This window comes from Etheostoma spectabile, chromosome 5 (assembly GCF_008692095.1).
Source record: "Etheostoma spectabile isolate EspeVRDwgs_2016 chromosome 5, UIUC_Espe_1.0, whole genome shotgun sequence".
Lineage (NCBI taxonomy): Eukaryota > Metazoa > Chordata > Actinopteri > Perciformes > Percidae > Etheostoma > Etheostoma spectabile.
In genome coordinates, this window is record NC_045737.1 from 26,549,716 (window position 1) to 26,565,627 (window position 15,912).

At 43.9% G+C, this 15,912-nt stretch overlaps 1 protein-coding gene and 1 long non-coding RNA gene across 3 annotated transcripts in view; one reads left to right on the top strand and one right to left on the bottom strand.

Moving 5' to 3' along the window:
* The window catches only part of arb2a (ARB2 cotranscriptional regulator A), a 222,730-nt gene that overhangs the window by 206,358 nt on the left and 460 nt on the right, over nt 1–15,912 (top strand). The window contains exon 11 of the mRNA XM_032516685.1: nt 15,697–15,889. Within this exon, the coding sequence (XP_032372576.1) occupies nt 15,697–15,857 (161 nt within the window). The 3' untranslated portion in view covers nt 15,858–15,889. The remainder of the gene's footprint in view (nt 1–15,696; nt 15,890–15,912) is intronic.
* LOC116690004 (uncharacterized) overlaps nt 13,404–15,912 on the bottom strand; it is a 22,163-nt gene continuing 19,654 nt past the window's right edge. The window contains exons 1-2 of one of the 2 annotated variants that reach the window (XR_004332126.1): nt 15,691–15,817; nt 13,404–13,630 (exon numbers count right to left, since the gene is read on the bottom strand). This is a non-coding gene — a long non-coding RNA (uncharacterized LOC116690004). Of the gene's footprint in view, nt 13,631–15,690; nt 15,818–15,912 lie in introns of those variants that run through there. The other variant, XR_004332127.1, reaches the window with a different exon arrangement.

A 15,912-nucleotide genomic window follows, 5' to 3' on the forward strand; every position in this document is an offset into this window, starting at 1 on the left:
GCAATGAACCAGCTTTGGGGGGGCCCAGCTTGCAAAAGGTTGAGAACCCCTGTTCTAGGGCATGGTGACCAGTTCAGGATCTATGGGGTTTCCTATCATAGTGGGACCCTACAGGGATACTGGATCAGGAAAGCCCTTAGCCATATGGTGGGGATCCCTGGTTGGTTGGCTTGCCAGTAACAGCAGCACACACACGGCCCCGGAGACTGAAGACTAAAGGCTTTCTTCAGTATGTTAGCGAAAGGGGGTTTGTGGACTTGTGGAGCTCCGGACTTTACTGTGCTCCAGGCCACAAGCATTGCTCCATTAGAAGTAAAGGAGCCCCAAAGAGTGTAATATTTGAAGATGGATTAAGTAGACAATAAAGCTTGCAACCAGATTTTTAAAAGACTTCCATTTTATACCTCATTTAAGTTAGCCTGGGAAAACCCTGACGAACTTCCAGAAAATTTGAGATTTGCTCTGCAAGTTAGTCTGGCCAAGAGACCATTCAAACTAATTTCCATTTCTTTCAAATCGAGGCACCAATCACAACCTTTTACATTCAACATGACGGCCACTGAAGCCAGGGCCAATCTATTAAAAATTCTCTGCCGAAGTGCACAACCCGTTGATGCCGCTGTCGCTGCTACGTCACCAGGATCATTGGTCTGATTGGTTGAACGACTATCCAATTGCGCCCAGAGACATTTGAGTGGCGTTCGTCTGTGACGCCCCTTTGGAAATGAGCTGTGAATAAACCCAGACCCACTCTTAGTTACTGAGAAGGGTCTGGTGTCAACCAGGCTACAGTTAAGTGTAAATTTGAATCCTTTTTTTGTATTTTTTGGCAAACTGTCCAGGATTTGCATGTCTAAACTCTTTGACTAGACTAGATCAGCCAATGTCAGAAAAGAATACCGGAAAAAGGAGTAATTTTAAGTGTGTGAGTGTCAGTTGGGGTAGAGAGGGAGAGAAAGTGGGAGTGGGAGAGAGTGCATAAGGTGGAAAGTGTCAAAGCGTTGGAGTCAGATAAGAAAGTAAGAGAGGGATAAGAGAATAAAGTAGTCAGAGACCGGAAAAAAATAAGGCTTGTAGAGAAAGAGAAAAGAGCAGACAGAGAGAGGGAGATAGAGAGAGGATCCCTCTGGATGTGGAGATTGTAACATCGCACTGTAGGGTCCCTTATGGGACAGCAGCAGACGAAGCACACTCCCTGCTGCATGCAGGAAGAGGAAGCTTTGCCAGCAAGGAAAACATACAAGAGACGAACTATAGATGAGTGGAGCAGAAAAAAAACGCAGTTCCCCCTTGAGACGAAGTGGGAATATTCTGCTAGCGCAAATACTATGTAGGCAGATAGCTGGGAAAGAAGAGAGAGGGAGATGGCAGAAAATAAGAAAAAGAGTGATGCTAGTGGAATGGAGAAGGGAAATGGGAGAGGGTGCAAATGGTGGGAAAGTGGAAGAGAGGGGTTTGGAGAAAAAAAGCAGAAGAGTAATACTTTGCAGAAGTCAGATCAATTGATTTGTAACATGATTTTGTAATGAGAGTAGACCAGGGTTCATAGTGTTTATTAGTTATAGTAGTATATAAATATATATACACAGTATACACTAGCATATGAGCAAACAAAAGTATCACATTTGACAAAAGAAGGTTTTTTGGTTTGTTTTTTAAAATCAAAATACTTGGATTTGATCATTTGTAACTCGCCAAAATTACTGATTGTACTAATTACTACTGAAATAATGTCCGTGCTCATGCTCCCACAGTTTATGCCTTCATTGGTTGAATTGTTGACCCATGATGCAATCACTGCACTGATCATTATGGTGAAAAACTGTCAAAACCCATTAAGCCTTTATTATAGGGTGTAACCCTTGACAACCACTTTGTGTATTAGGACACCAAACATTACACAGAATGTCCACCCCCAGTATGATGTTCAATACAATATACTGTATATAAATAAATACTGTATATACTGTGTGTATATAAATATATATATATACTGTATATCTGTAATGTCTATAATGTATGTGTGTGCACCGCGGGGAAAATGCGGAGGTGGTAGATGAAAAGTGCCATTAAACCAGAGTAACCTAAGTGGTGTATTAGTGCAACTCAGTCAGAGCCATGGGGTCATCAGAAAGGCTCTGATCATAGGTTAGAGTATACTGCTGTGAAATGGGACATTACCGCTCACCAATACAGCAATAAATACAGAAAGAAACTTAACTGCTGTAAAATATGAGGCAGCCCTCTCTTTTCGCATGGTGTGCATGAATGTGGATGTGTGCACACGCACGCAAGAACGCATGTGCTTAAGTGTGTGTCTAGGGCCGCGGTTTTGCTTAAGGGAGGGAAGAGGATGGGGTTAGGGAGGGGTTTAATATGCTACTTTAGCCCTCGGGGGCTGTACAGTTGAAAGTCAGTGCATGAGGCGTGCAAAATCACACAAGCCTGCATTACAGAGGGACTGAGGGTGGTAGTGGATTGGACGACTGGTGGGGGGGACTGCTATAAAAAGTGAAATCATATCACTTAGCAGCTGAGTGCAGATAAAGCTGTGTTTGAACTGGAAGGCATAAATTATACATTGTAAACAGAGCGTTGGGAGACTACGGCTCGTTTAAATTATGACAGAGGGTAGTTTTTCTCCTTTTCTTTCTTCCTTCCCCTGCCTCAGTCTCCCTATCCTGCTGACTTTTTTACCTCTCGCCTCTCTCTTTCTCTTTTCTCCATCACCTGCCTTAACAAGCAGCCAACCCCATACAAACACATACTCAATCACATTCTTTAATTATATGCTGTTTGAAGGCTGAGGATAAGCCATTTTTGCCTAATGTGTCTGTTATCTCTCTTAAATGTTTTAATTTGCTACTTAGTTATGGCTTCTTACTGTTGAAATGCAGTGACACCTTCTCTCGCCGCCCCCCCGCCCCTCTCTCTAAGCACTATCCCTCAGTGTTTTTGAGAAGTAGCGCTCCTCACACGTCATGAATGGAGGACAAAACTGGGTGAACGGGCTAGCAGGTCTCGACATGATTTGATCAATGTTCTCTCACTGCATAGTTCAAGTTGGGCTGCTGTGTTGTTGTTGTGTTTTAAAGGTGCCTTCGTCCCTCCTGACAAGTGCAAGGTTATTGATCAGTTTATTCTATTTGCCGTTGACCGCTCGGCACCGTCTCTGTGCTCACAAGTCAATAGTGGAGGATTGAGAGGGTGAGAGCCTCCCCTGACCTCCCCTCCCTCAAGCTCGTCCACCCCACCACATGCTCACACATAGGGGAACGCACACACACATGCACAATATGAATGACTCTCTCTCTGCCTGTTGTACCCACACCTCTGATCCCAGCTACAATTTTGATTAGTCTTGAAGTGCTGCAAGGTCAGGGCAGGACTATGTGTGGATCTGGTGTTAGCTGATGCTGTCAGATAAAGGTCTTAAGCTCTGTTGGGCTGGGTGCTCTGTTTTTAATTTTTTTCCGTGTGCATGTGTGTCTATGCCAGGGTGGTTGTAGATTGTGTCTCCTCCAGTGGTGATCGTGGCCACTCTAAAGCAGGGATCGGTGACCTTGCTCCATTTGGCAGACACTGCTCAACTTGTGTGTCTATGTGTGCATTTTTGTTCTTGTACTGATTAGGAATTTCTTGTAGAGCAAGGACTGTTGAGCCATGTTCAGACCAACAATAACACTGCGTCAAAGAAACACAGGAGCTCCATTTGGTGGTCTGGGTGATTGCTACAGATACAAGTTTGTTCATTGTTTGTACATTTCCTTTGTTTTTGGGTTATGAATTAGCATAAATCAGTTTCTCTCTCAGCGCTGCTCCATTCCAGGACTTAGTTCATTTATGAAGACTAGACTGGGGGCTGCAACCCCACGTCTCTCCGTGAAGCGAGAGAAGATAATTATTCTCTTTCTGACTCACACATTTCGATGAAAAATGCATACAGCTGGGACTGGAAGCAGTTTATCAAAAGGTTAACTCTTCCCCACAGTTGTCTGTGCCTACAAAGGGTAGCATTTCCGACAATAGTGGCAGCGTTGGGCCACTTTGTGTTTTCCTGCTGTTTTGTTTGGGTGTTTTCAACATTGTTGTGACCCGCCGCTGGCCCAATGCTTTGTTTTCACAAAGTTAACTTTCAATCAAGAGACAAGCCAGCTGTTGTTTGTGTTGTGCTCTGTACATCATTTCTTAAGCAGCCGTCTGAGTGCAACTTCATGCAAAATGATTGTAACAGGAATATATATATACAGCATACAGTTAATTTGTATTATCGTCGTTCAACTTTATGCATACAATTAAATATTGTAAATGCACATGCAAACGAGTTTATTAATAATCTCTGATAGCAGTCATCAAGTCTTACAAAGCAGAACATTTTGTTCTGGCCATTGTATACAATGTGCTGTATTCAGTATGCACGTCATTGTGCTTGATAGCTCTTTAGATCATCTCATTGAGATTCAAAAATCTTTTGCCTTTTTCACCTTCACGTACACTGTATTCCCACATACACTACTGTCACTCATTCATACACACGCATGCTCACACGCAGAGTTAACACACACTCACACTTGAGGCCTTATGTGGAAGAAGCGCTGCCTGGGAAAGTGATAGCAAGAGAAAAGAAGCTCTGGAGAGTAAGTTATCTCTTTAGATGTCATTGAGGGGCGCCTCTTTTCTCTCCCTCTCCTTCCCTCTATCATTTTCCTCTTTCTTCCCCTCTCTCTGTCTCCGTCTCTTGTTCCCACTTGCTCTCTCAAATCGTGCTTGCCTCCAGTGGTATTCAGACAGTCCAAGGACAAAGTAGAGATATGCTGGGAGCAATGGACTGTCCGTCAGAGAGTGTGTGTGTGTGTGTGTGTGTGTGTGTGTGTGTGTGTGTGTGTGTGTGTGTGTGTGTGTGTGAGAGAGAGTATCTTGAGTGTCTAAAGCTATTCTCCCCTTGTCCTGACAGATCAGAGTCTCGTCCCTCTCTGTTTAACCCCCTGATGCTACATCACACTACGCAACACACTTTTCAGGCTGGTGAGGACACACATAACAACAAAATACACAGCTTGCTATAGTTCAAATACTTGTCAAACACTTGTGGTTAAGGACTGTTACATTAAATTAATTTGATATTTATTGACTTGTCAAGGGCACTGTAATGGTATTACATATTTAATTCCCAGAAAGAAGTAAGATATGTTTTTTTTTATTATTATTATTCACATGCCTGTGCCTTGTACTGTACTTTGCCAAGCCAGGGGTCTCTATTTTATTAAGTCATGCTGTGTGTCAATGTGGCCTTGGCTTGTCTGACTGAACCAGACGGAAGTTGATGGCCCATGGGTCTGTGACCCTGAGAGATGCACACGCACACGCACACGCACACACACACACACACACACACACACACACACACACACACACACACATAATCAACCAAATGCTAACCTACCTCATGCCACACGTGAAATCCATCCCAGAGACAGACTTTGTGTGTGTGTGTGTGTGTGTGTGAGAGAGAGAGAGAGAGAGTGAGGGAGTGTGTAAGTGAGTGAACGAGTGAGTGAGTGAGTGAGTTAGTGAGTGAGCAAGCGAGCGAGTGAGTGAGTGAGTGACGCACCAGCTGCACTTCCTCAGACAAACAGGGGAAATCCTCCTTGTCTTGCCTTGTCCATCACAGGCCATCTCACTGTCCCAGTGCACGTGGGCCCCTGCAAACCCAAGAGATTTAACCAACACATATGGACACACACATCCACATGCACAGGCCCCTTGGCTCCAGCCAGGTTCCCCTGACGCAGGGACACACGCAGGCAGGAAGTTTGAGGAGAAGTTTGTGTCAGTTTGCTTCTCTTAGAACACTTCAAGTCTGACCCTCTCTTGACCAGGCGGCTTCCTTCACCTCCATCTCTCCGTAAACAACCACATCCCCACAACTGAAGGCGTGCTGGCTCGCCAAGTGTAATAACATCACTCATGTTTTGATGTGAGGCGGGACGTCTACGTGAGTTAGGGAGGCTGACTTACGTAGATATGTTTGTGTGTAGCAGAAAAAAATCTTGTGTGTGTGTTTCCTTCTGGGTTTTCTCTGATTGCGGGGATGGCAGATCTTCGTCATGGAGGAAACCATGTTAACCTGTCACCTTAGCAGTCTTTTCCTCCCACTATTTATCCGCTGTGTGTCCTTAAAACCCACACCCGCCCATGCACGTGCGTGCACACACGCACAGACATGTACACACACATTAAGAGGGGTTGTCCACTGATCTTGTTGAGTGTGTGTCAACTCCATTAGCACATTCCCAGATAGGGCCAGCGCCCTCTTATCTGTGGCGACCCATTAATTACACTTTGTTCCCTTAAGTGATCTATTTCAGACCTGCCCCGCCCTATACACCCACTCTCTGTTATCTCCACCCCTGGCCTGCTCCTCCCCCACCTGAGCCCTCTCCTCTCCTCTCCTCTCCTCTATACATGCATGGCAGGAATATGTATGTATGTATACATGTGCATGTACTATAGATCTCTAGTATTTGGGACACAAGTAAAATGAGGCTCTTACAGAGCACCTATTTGGTGGATTTAGATGTTAAATTCCCAGTGGACTCAAAAACCCTACAGTCTAGGATACCACATGTTCAACAACAATACTATTGCCTTGTTTGTATGTGAGCGCCTTCTGCACATGGGAGATACTAAGCAGTGAGAAGTGTTCAATCAAGCAGTGGTTCAATTTTTGATGTTAACCCCATTGGAAAGCTGTTGTGTTAAAACCAAAATATTGACGTAGTCTCCGTGACGTCACCCATAGGTTTCTGAAGAGCCAAGATGAAGCTCAAAGTGGGCGATGCCTGATGGCTCTTCCATCTTGGCAGTGCCAGACATTGGCTAATAATGGACCAAGAGGTGGAGCGTGGATGTAGCTGAGGTGGGCTGAATGAAACCTACAGTCCATGCTCGCCTCCTGTGACCACCTGTCACTCAAAGAGGGACTATGCAGAACTTGATTATTGATTATATAATTTAAACTTTTAAAACAGTTGTCATTAAGGTTGAATGTAGCTAAAGAGACCAAACACGTTTTTTGTATCAGGTTGTAAACATTTTTAATTCTGCAATTCTAAAGTTTGGCATTTTAACTATGGGAATTGACTCCCTTTTGGAGCCAGTCCCAAGTGGCCACTTGATATGCTGCAGTTTCTGGCATTTCCGCAATGGCTTCATGGTTCGAGCCGCTTGGTTAATGCCAGGGGGCTTGATTCCATAAAGACATGTACTGTACATGTGAGGATGCTTGTGGAGTTCCACCAGTTTGCTCTTTGCATTGTTGTTCCAGTCATAAGGTCCAGAGGCAAGTGCTTTATGCTAACTTAGATGTGTTTTCACAGCTTTTTTGGAGATTGACACTGGTGACGTCTCCATGTAAAGAATATCAACAATTTGCTTCCACTGCACAGTTCTTTTTTTAACTTGTTGTGCAAAAGAGATCTCTGGGTGAAGTGATAATCATGACTACTGTTGCTATAAGGTTATCAACCCTGCTTCATGCTTTTTGTCACCAAATAGAACCAATTTTGCAATAACAATAATAATAATAATTATTATACTGTGTATTGATACCCTGTGGGGATATCACAATTTACACTTGGTTTTGTTAGAATCAAATAAGCTTGAAATACACACACGTACTCAGGATCTATTCATGCACAAATGGAGAGATGTCAATGTATAGAACATGCAACAAGGTCTTTCATTTACCATAGTAAGCAATGAAAACAGAAAGTGTATTGCTGCAGAATATTTATTTGGTGGAATATTAAGAATCAAAAAGGGAGGGATCATTTAAAGTACTGTACATTCCCTCACCATACTGCCAGTTTAGAATGCCTTTAGATGCTTTGCAGTAATACCTTGCATTGCAAAAAGTATTTTCCAGTGGTGTTAATGGCTTTGCTCCATTCTTCCGTAGAGCTTTTACAACCTGGTTGGTAAAGGAAAGCTGTATGCATGTAAGGTGTGTGCGATCGCCATGGCCTTGTGTGGATGGGGGTTCTCACACTTAAAGCTGTCTATTCTGAACTGATTCTGAATGTGGCCTGTCTTTCTTACAGGTGCAAGGGGGCATCTCTTACCCCTCTCCTCTTCTTCCACCTCTTTTGTGATTGAGTGATGTGTGTATGTCTGATATTGTAGAAGTGCATGCGTGCGTGTGTGTTTGTGTGCATGTGTGTGTGTGTGTGTGTGTGTGTGCCCGTGCGTGCGTGCGCCAAACCTCATTGTGTTGAAGTGGAGCAGAGGTTGTGTGTTTATGTGAGTGAGGAGTGAGCGTAGTATAGTGAAGTGGTGTTAGCGAGTGTGCAGTTTGGCTTAGATTTGGTTATTTGATTGTGTGTGTGTGTGTGTGTGTGTGTGTGTGTGTGTATTAGCGTGTGCATGGGCATACCCACTTCTGCGCATGCTCTGTCTCCACCAGTGTCTTTGGCAAGGTTGTCTGTCCTGACCCTTGCCCAGACGTCATGATGTGTGTGTGTGTGGGTGTCAGTGTGTGTATGCGCTTGTGCCTATGTGAGTGCACGTATATGCATGCATGCAGTGCCTCCATTAATGGACAGTCTTTGTGGGGGCCTCTCTTTTCAGCCATGCTGCTTTTGAGACACATTGTGCCTGGGCATAGAAACAGAAGCTCTCCATTGCCCCTCAATAGGCCAAAAACAAAACCGTGTCAGGCGAGCTAGCAGCCCCTGAGTGTTTGCCATTTAAGTCCCGACCAATGGTGGTGCAGATGGAACAAAGGGCCTGGACAGGGAAGGAGGCCTACACTGTTTACAGTGCTAATGTCTGGGTGGCACTCCTGACAAGGCCCCTCCATACACATACATGTGTCTGCACACTCAGTCACTCAATCTCTCTCTCCCTGTATTTCTCTGTCACATACGTACATTGCATCAACAGGTGCATGCACAGAACTTATGCATCTTTAAAACAAAAGCTGCCAGTAAATCTTGGACATGCCGGAGTGAACATTTGCCCTTCATTGCCTAGAAACGAGACAAATGGTTTATAAGGAGAGACATTCTCACAATTGTGTGTTTCTTAGTGTAGTCAAGTAAACGTGTTTGTTATGATCAAACCATGTGCTCAGACTATAACTTCAAACGCTCTCTTTTAAGCAAATTACATATTTTAAATTCATATTACTGACTTCAATTGATTCACATGTTGCATATATACAGTGCTAACCTGAATATTCAATTTTAATATCAAATTCACTTTGAAAATTATTCATTTTTCATCATTGTTTAATGTAAATGTAAATGTGCTGTATTTATATAGCGCTTTTCCGGTCTTAACAACTGCTCAAAGCGCTTTTACATCTACAGGAAACATTCACCATTCACACACTGTGGCCGGGGCTGCCGTACAAGGTGCCACCTGCTCATCAGATAAACATTCATACACATTCATACTCCGATGCGCAGCCCCGGGGGCAACTCGGGGTTCAGTGTCTTGCCCAAGGACACTTCGACAATGACTGCAGGGGCGGTGCAACCTTCCGATTGGCAGGCAACCGCTCTACCACTGAGCCACAGCCGCCCCTTAATAACATTACTATTCCAATGTAAGAAGTAAATAAAAGTGCACCCGGATAGCTTGGTTGGTAGAGTGGCACCAATATATAGAGGTATACTCCTCTGCACAGCAGGCCCGGGTTGACTCCAAACTGTGGCCCTTTGCTGCATGTCACTCTCCCCTCTTTCTACCTTTTCATGTCTTAGCTGTCCTATCAAAATAAAGGCCAAAAATGCCCCCCCCCCCTCCACAAAAAAAGGAAGTAAATAAGAAAAGGTGCAACTGAGCTTTCTTACTCTTGTTCCAAAGTGTCTCATCCCATTTCAGTAGAGCAGAGTTAAACAACTGACATTGAGATGTGCTGTCAGAGGCGAGGGCATGTTTGGGCTTTCAATTTTTACTGAGGAGGAGTGGGGAGAGTCTGACACTGGTATCAAATAGCTTGTGCTGTCCTTGGACCAGGGTTATCTTGTAAATACTGAGCTTCAAGTCCATAAAAGCGAGGGTCCTTTATGATGGCCAAGGCTACTCATTCACGTTAAAATAAAACAGCACTCAGTATATTCCGGGTATGGAGGCAGCAAATAGGGAAGGATAGATGAAGGAAAGGAACTAAAGGAGAAAGAAGTAGAATGTAGAAGTATACTGCTTCGCGGTCTTTTGTGTGTCAACCTTGTTGTCACAAGTTTTACTCTTCCTGGAATTATTATGTGGAATGTAAAGTAGCTTACGTTGGATGATAGTTTCAATAAGTTAATGTGATATTCTCCACTCTGGGCTTCACTCGATTTTGTTTCTCCATGTCTCTCTTCTGTTTGTATTTTAATCTAAGTAAATACAGAGTCCCCTCAGCGGCCCCTGTAGCTAGTGATTCAGGTTCCTCATCTCTGGTTGTGTAATGAGTTCTGCCTTGTTTTTGTCTAACAACAACACACAATAATAAGCAAAGTAATTAAAAGCAGTACAAAGTAGGGAGGGAGGGGGTTTGGGGCGATCCCGCTTACCGACGAGCATTAAAAATGAATTGCATTCAAGAAGCAGCAATGTATTACTGGATTGATCAAATGAGCTCTGTTTAAGTATTTTTTCTGTTTTTTTTTCTTTTGTGTGTCTCTCCTGCCCCTGTAGACGTGTGAAAGCTTAGTACCATGTTGATTTTATTAAAAATGAATACCCGTAGCATAGCATAAACAAAGTCTGATAATATGTATGGTACAGTGTCCTTGTGTTTGACGTGGATCTCTTCACCCTAAGTGGAAATTGAGGAGGAGGGGAGGTAAATTTAGATTTAATTAGCTTTTTGACTGAGGACAGAGTTGAACTTGCAGTGTGGCTGACCGGCTGTCACCTGCCTGGGCTCTCTTTGACCTCGTCTCCAGTGGCAACATGTCCTACCCTCTTCGACAGACAGCCACGTGGGACTAAATGACATTCTTGACCTCTACCCATGTCGGCAAGCAAGATGACAACGCGCATAGCTGACTGTACGCGCGTGTGCATCTCTTATGGACAACCTCACAACAATAGGAACTAATACACGCACTCTGTGCACATACTCACACACACCATGGAAGATCATCTAATATCAGAGAGCGTCAGGGGCGGAAATCCGATCGGCTGACAACCAGGATACAGATAACGATTCGCCACCGCTGATCCATGCAACAGATAGTTTCCACAAACAGCAGCCCGGCTAAGGTTACAGCTCGCCAGGGCCCGCACTACAACACACTGCTCTGCCTCACATCGAGATAAAACTAAAGCTTAGGTTACAGTCGATTGAAAATCGATAAGAAAATACACTGTTATATTTTTGATGAAAACTTTGACAAGAGGAAATGAGAAAATGTTTGCTTCAGCATGCAATATCATCTGCATCATTCCTGTTATTCTGTTTTTGTAATTTTCGCTTTATGATTATATCATTGTTCTTTTCCTTTTTTAATTGAAGCTCATTAAATGTTTAACCCTCATGTCAGTATATTTGATTAAGCACTCATAATTGTTTAAAGAAATTCAATTCACACAAAGTATAGTATCATCACTTTACATTTCCCCTGCCTCAGAGTCCTCTTAATAATTTGAATATGTATTTATATTATAAATGAAGTAAAGAGATATGGCCCCCTTCACATCAATGTAATTACGAATCACAAAAAAAGTTTGATTCAAATAAAATAGGCCATTTGTACACAAGCAATTAACTGGTGCAGCTTTAAATAATGTCACCCAGATGGAACCTAATTATAGTCGGCATGCTTTGATTCTGGCTTTCTGTCGGAGTATCACTCGGGGCGTCACTTTGGCTTTTCAGTCACCTAGCGTTTGTTTTGAAATTTGTGACAATCAGAGCTGATTACCATTTGTAACAGCATGCAGCGTTTGGTGTGGAGGGAAGAAAGCATGGCCCATAGCTATGAAGGAGTTTCCTTGTTTCCTTTTTAACAGCTTGAATGTCTCCTCCTCTGTTCCCTTACCTCTTTGCACACAAATGATAACAACTGTGTGTGTGTGTGTGTGTGTGTGTGTGTGTGTGTGTGTGTGTGTGTGTGTGTGTGTGTGTGTGTGTGTGTGGAGGGTACAGTGGATATGTGGTACACGGGTAAATGTGAGTACCACCCATTAGTAGACGCTTGCATTTGACGAATGTGTGTGTGTGTGTGTGTGTGTCAGCGTCTTGTACCAGTGTAGAGTCAGAGGGAGATCAAACAGTCAATTACCTTGAGAGGGCTCCAGTGACTGGGACAGAGTGGAGGAGGCTAAATATCCAGGATCAAATACTCTCCTCTGCCTGTCACATAATGAGGCAGCCTCACCAGGCGCAGACAACACACACAGAATGTTGAAACACAGGGCACGGGTTAGGCGCCGGACTGAAACTCTGTCATGACCTGAGCAGAGAGCATGGAAGTGGAGCTTACACCACAGACCACATACCTGCTTTTTTCCTGCGTAACAGTGAAACATCATCACGAAAATGTGTGTGTGTGTATGTATGTATGTATGCAGGCGTGCGTGCGTGCGTGTGATTGTGTGCGTGCGTGCGAGCTGCCTCACCTCAAGGTTACAGCCGTCATCATTCTACTAGAAATAATCTCTGTTGAGCTTGCCATTGCCTAATGCTAATTACAAACACATTGTGAAAGTAAAGAGAATTTTTTTCTGCACTTCCCATGACAATACCCAATATTATGGAGCACACAGTAACATCATTATTGCATTTATAACCAATGAGGACATTATTGCATTTACAATAAACTTTATTAATTGAATGCAATTACAATGATCTTGTTAAAATTAGCACATGTGACTTAATTGATTTACAGTTGTTGCAAGAAAGCGCACATAAATACACTAGGCAATTTATTCTCAAAGTTTGATCAATTAAATAACAGATACAAGTTGTAATTAAACTGATTAAAGTGGAGCCGTTATATCTTGTTTTAACAATACATGAAATCAATTGCCTGTAAAAGAAAATCTGCTTAGCAGTTGAATAACTTTATTAGTAAGGACTTAAATTGAGGATAAAGTAGTGCTCATTGGTTGTTTATGGGTTCACTTTACACACAGATACAGCCAGATGACACCTCATCGATCCCAATATCTTTGAAAGATATTACTGTAATTTGTGACATAGCTGAGGTAATTCTCTCTCTCTCTCTTTCTCTCTCTTTAGTGGCTAGTGAAGCCTGGTCATCTGGGTTACTCCTCTAAATCAGTCGTCACATCTCAGCTTTGACAATATCCATTAGGTTCGGCACACTTTGGCTATTAAAGGAAGAGTGGACATAAGCTATTAAAGGCCAATTTAAGCTATTGTGAGAGTGGGTTTATGTCTCTCTGTGTGTGAGTGTTGTTGGGTGGGTGGGGGCGCTCCAACATATAGAGGGGTGGAGCTTAACACCAGAGTCATTGGAGGGGCACAGGCTCATCTGCATATTGGCACAGAGACGCCCCCCTGGTGACCCCGGACTGCGATGGGATAGGGTGGAGAGGCTGGCGGCGTTCCGGAGGAGTTCACCACCAGTTCAGGGTGAATGAGAGAGCGCTGCGGCATTGATCGCTTCTGCGGGAGAAGGGGAAAAAAGGACAAAACAGAAGTAAAAACACTAGTGAGGGAGAGACTGATGAGACGGGGGAAATGGAGGAGGAGGAGGTGGAAAAAAAGATCACAGTGCCTCAAATTGGATATAAATGATAGATTAGAGGTGTAAGAGGGCTGTGTCTTTGTTTTCCAGGATGGGTGTTGTGTTGGGCCCTACACAGGTAGCAGTCACTGAGAGCGTGGGGTTATTGACTCCCATGATTGCCAGGCCAGTAAATTTGACCCAAGGCACTGACTGCAGTCTGCTTGCTATATAGCGTGCAGCACAGTCCCTTATTTTGCAGTGATCGAGAGCCCCCTTACATACTCGTACACACAAATTACACACATGCACTCACACACGCACACAAACTAAACACTCCCCCTGCAAAAGAACCCAAATCCACACTCAGCCAAAGACTCCACTCTTACCCCGGTCTAACAATCACACACACACACACACACACACACACACACACACACACACACACACACACACACACACACCATCTCCATTAATGCGTCCAGGCAGGGGTCAATCTAATAAACATGGGGTCAGAGCAGTGGTCATCAGAGGCCTGTCTATGGTGAGAGAGCCTTAAAGGTGCTTCCTTATTGTATCCCTGCGGCCTTCTAGTCTAGCTATTTATAGCCAATCCATGTACACAGAGAAGAAGGGAGGAGAAAGGCAATGAAGAGTGGAGCAGAAGTAAGGTGAAATTTTTAAATGCACTACTGATTTGACTCATCCACCTGGGTGGTGGTTTTCAACCCTTTTCTGCTGGGACCTGTTGTTTTCATACAACCCTAAATGATTTCAGATACCAAGCTTATCCTTTTCTATAATCCTCCCGAGAAAATTGTAGGGACACCATTTTAATTTTCTTATCTTGAAAACAAATATAGGTTCGTGAAAAAAAGAAAACTCAAATAAGTGTGCAAATAAGGATTAAAAACAAAACAAAAAAACTCATTACTTCAAGGCTTGTGTTCACTCAACCCTCTGTCTGTAAACACATGTAAATTTTTCTTAGATCCATCTATCAGGGGATAAAACTCTTAATATTATCCTGCCGCAAACCTATTCTCTCTTTGGGAAAAAGGGGGAACCTCAACATGGCTTCTCAAGTCCAGTTAGAGTTGTGTTGCTAAGCAGCCGAGCTGCAAGCCAGCGGCGGCAGAAACAAGTCATTATCTGTTAGCGCTGTCGCAAAATGGTTAGCGAGTAGGAGTAGGAGACGAGTCGGGTAACAGCTGCAGCCACGTTCTGTCCTCATCATGGATGCTCCGATGCAGAGCCGAGGTGTTCTGTAGCAGGATTAGCTGGCGTAGGAGCAACATAGAAACGGCCAATCAAGTTTGCAAGCTATCAACTAAAAAGCTGGCCAGCGATACCGTAACCCCTGAGGCGGACAGGAACTTGAGGCGCGTGTGCCAGGTTCCAAGCTCTGCTGTGACCCCAACTTGGGAACTGGCTAACCTGGAGGAGGTCACAGGGAAACCCAGCACTGCTTCCTCCCCCCACCACCGCCAGCCCACTTGATATGCTTACTAGTTACCTCTCTCCCGCTTCTGTATTACCGATCCTCAATCAGCCCTTTAGAATGAATGACTACCGCTCCACTGGTTTTGCTTAGTGCCCCCATTGTCCATAACTCTGTTTTTTTTTGGAAGGCCTGGGATGGAAAGAGGAACGTGCAGTGGTGTTGATTATCAGGTATCCACTTGGATGACATATTAAGGGCTGTCCCATTGGACTCATAGGTCATAGGCTGTCATGGCTCTCATGCATAATAAGGCCTTAGGCATGCATGGAGCCATGCAATGCATTGTGGGAGTAGTGAGCCTTACAGGACTGAAGTTTTTAAGCATTTGCTTTTTTTCACCTTTTGTGTTGCCACAGTAAGTGTATAGCATCCAAAGCTCCATGTGTAATTGTGTCAGAATGTCCACCATGCTCTTTTTTTTAACCCTACAATTTTACAGTAAGCAAGTCCTTTGTGAACCCTGCTCATGCTTATGTTTGTGTGTGTGTCTTTTACATGTAGGCACAGAGCGGCATGAGCTGACCTCCTGGATGAGTTTCAACACCATCTTCAGATTCTTCAGTAAGGTCCTGGAGGCGAAAGAGGATGAGGAGGCGGAGGAGACCTCCAACACTGTCACTACGCGCAGCAGCTCCCTCAAAAACAAACACCAAGATTTGTAGAGGACTGACAGAAATGAACAAGAGGAGCGGGAGAGGGGCGACAATGAGTTTGGGG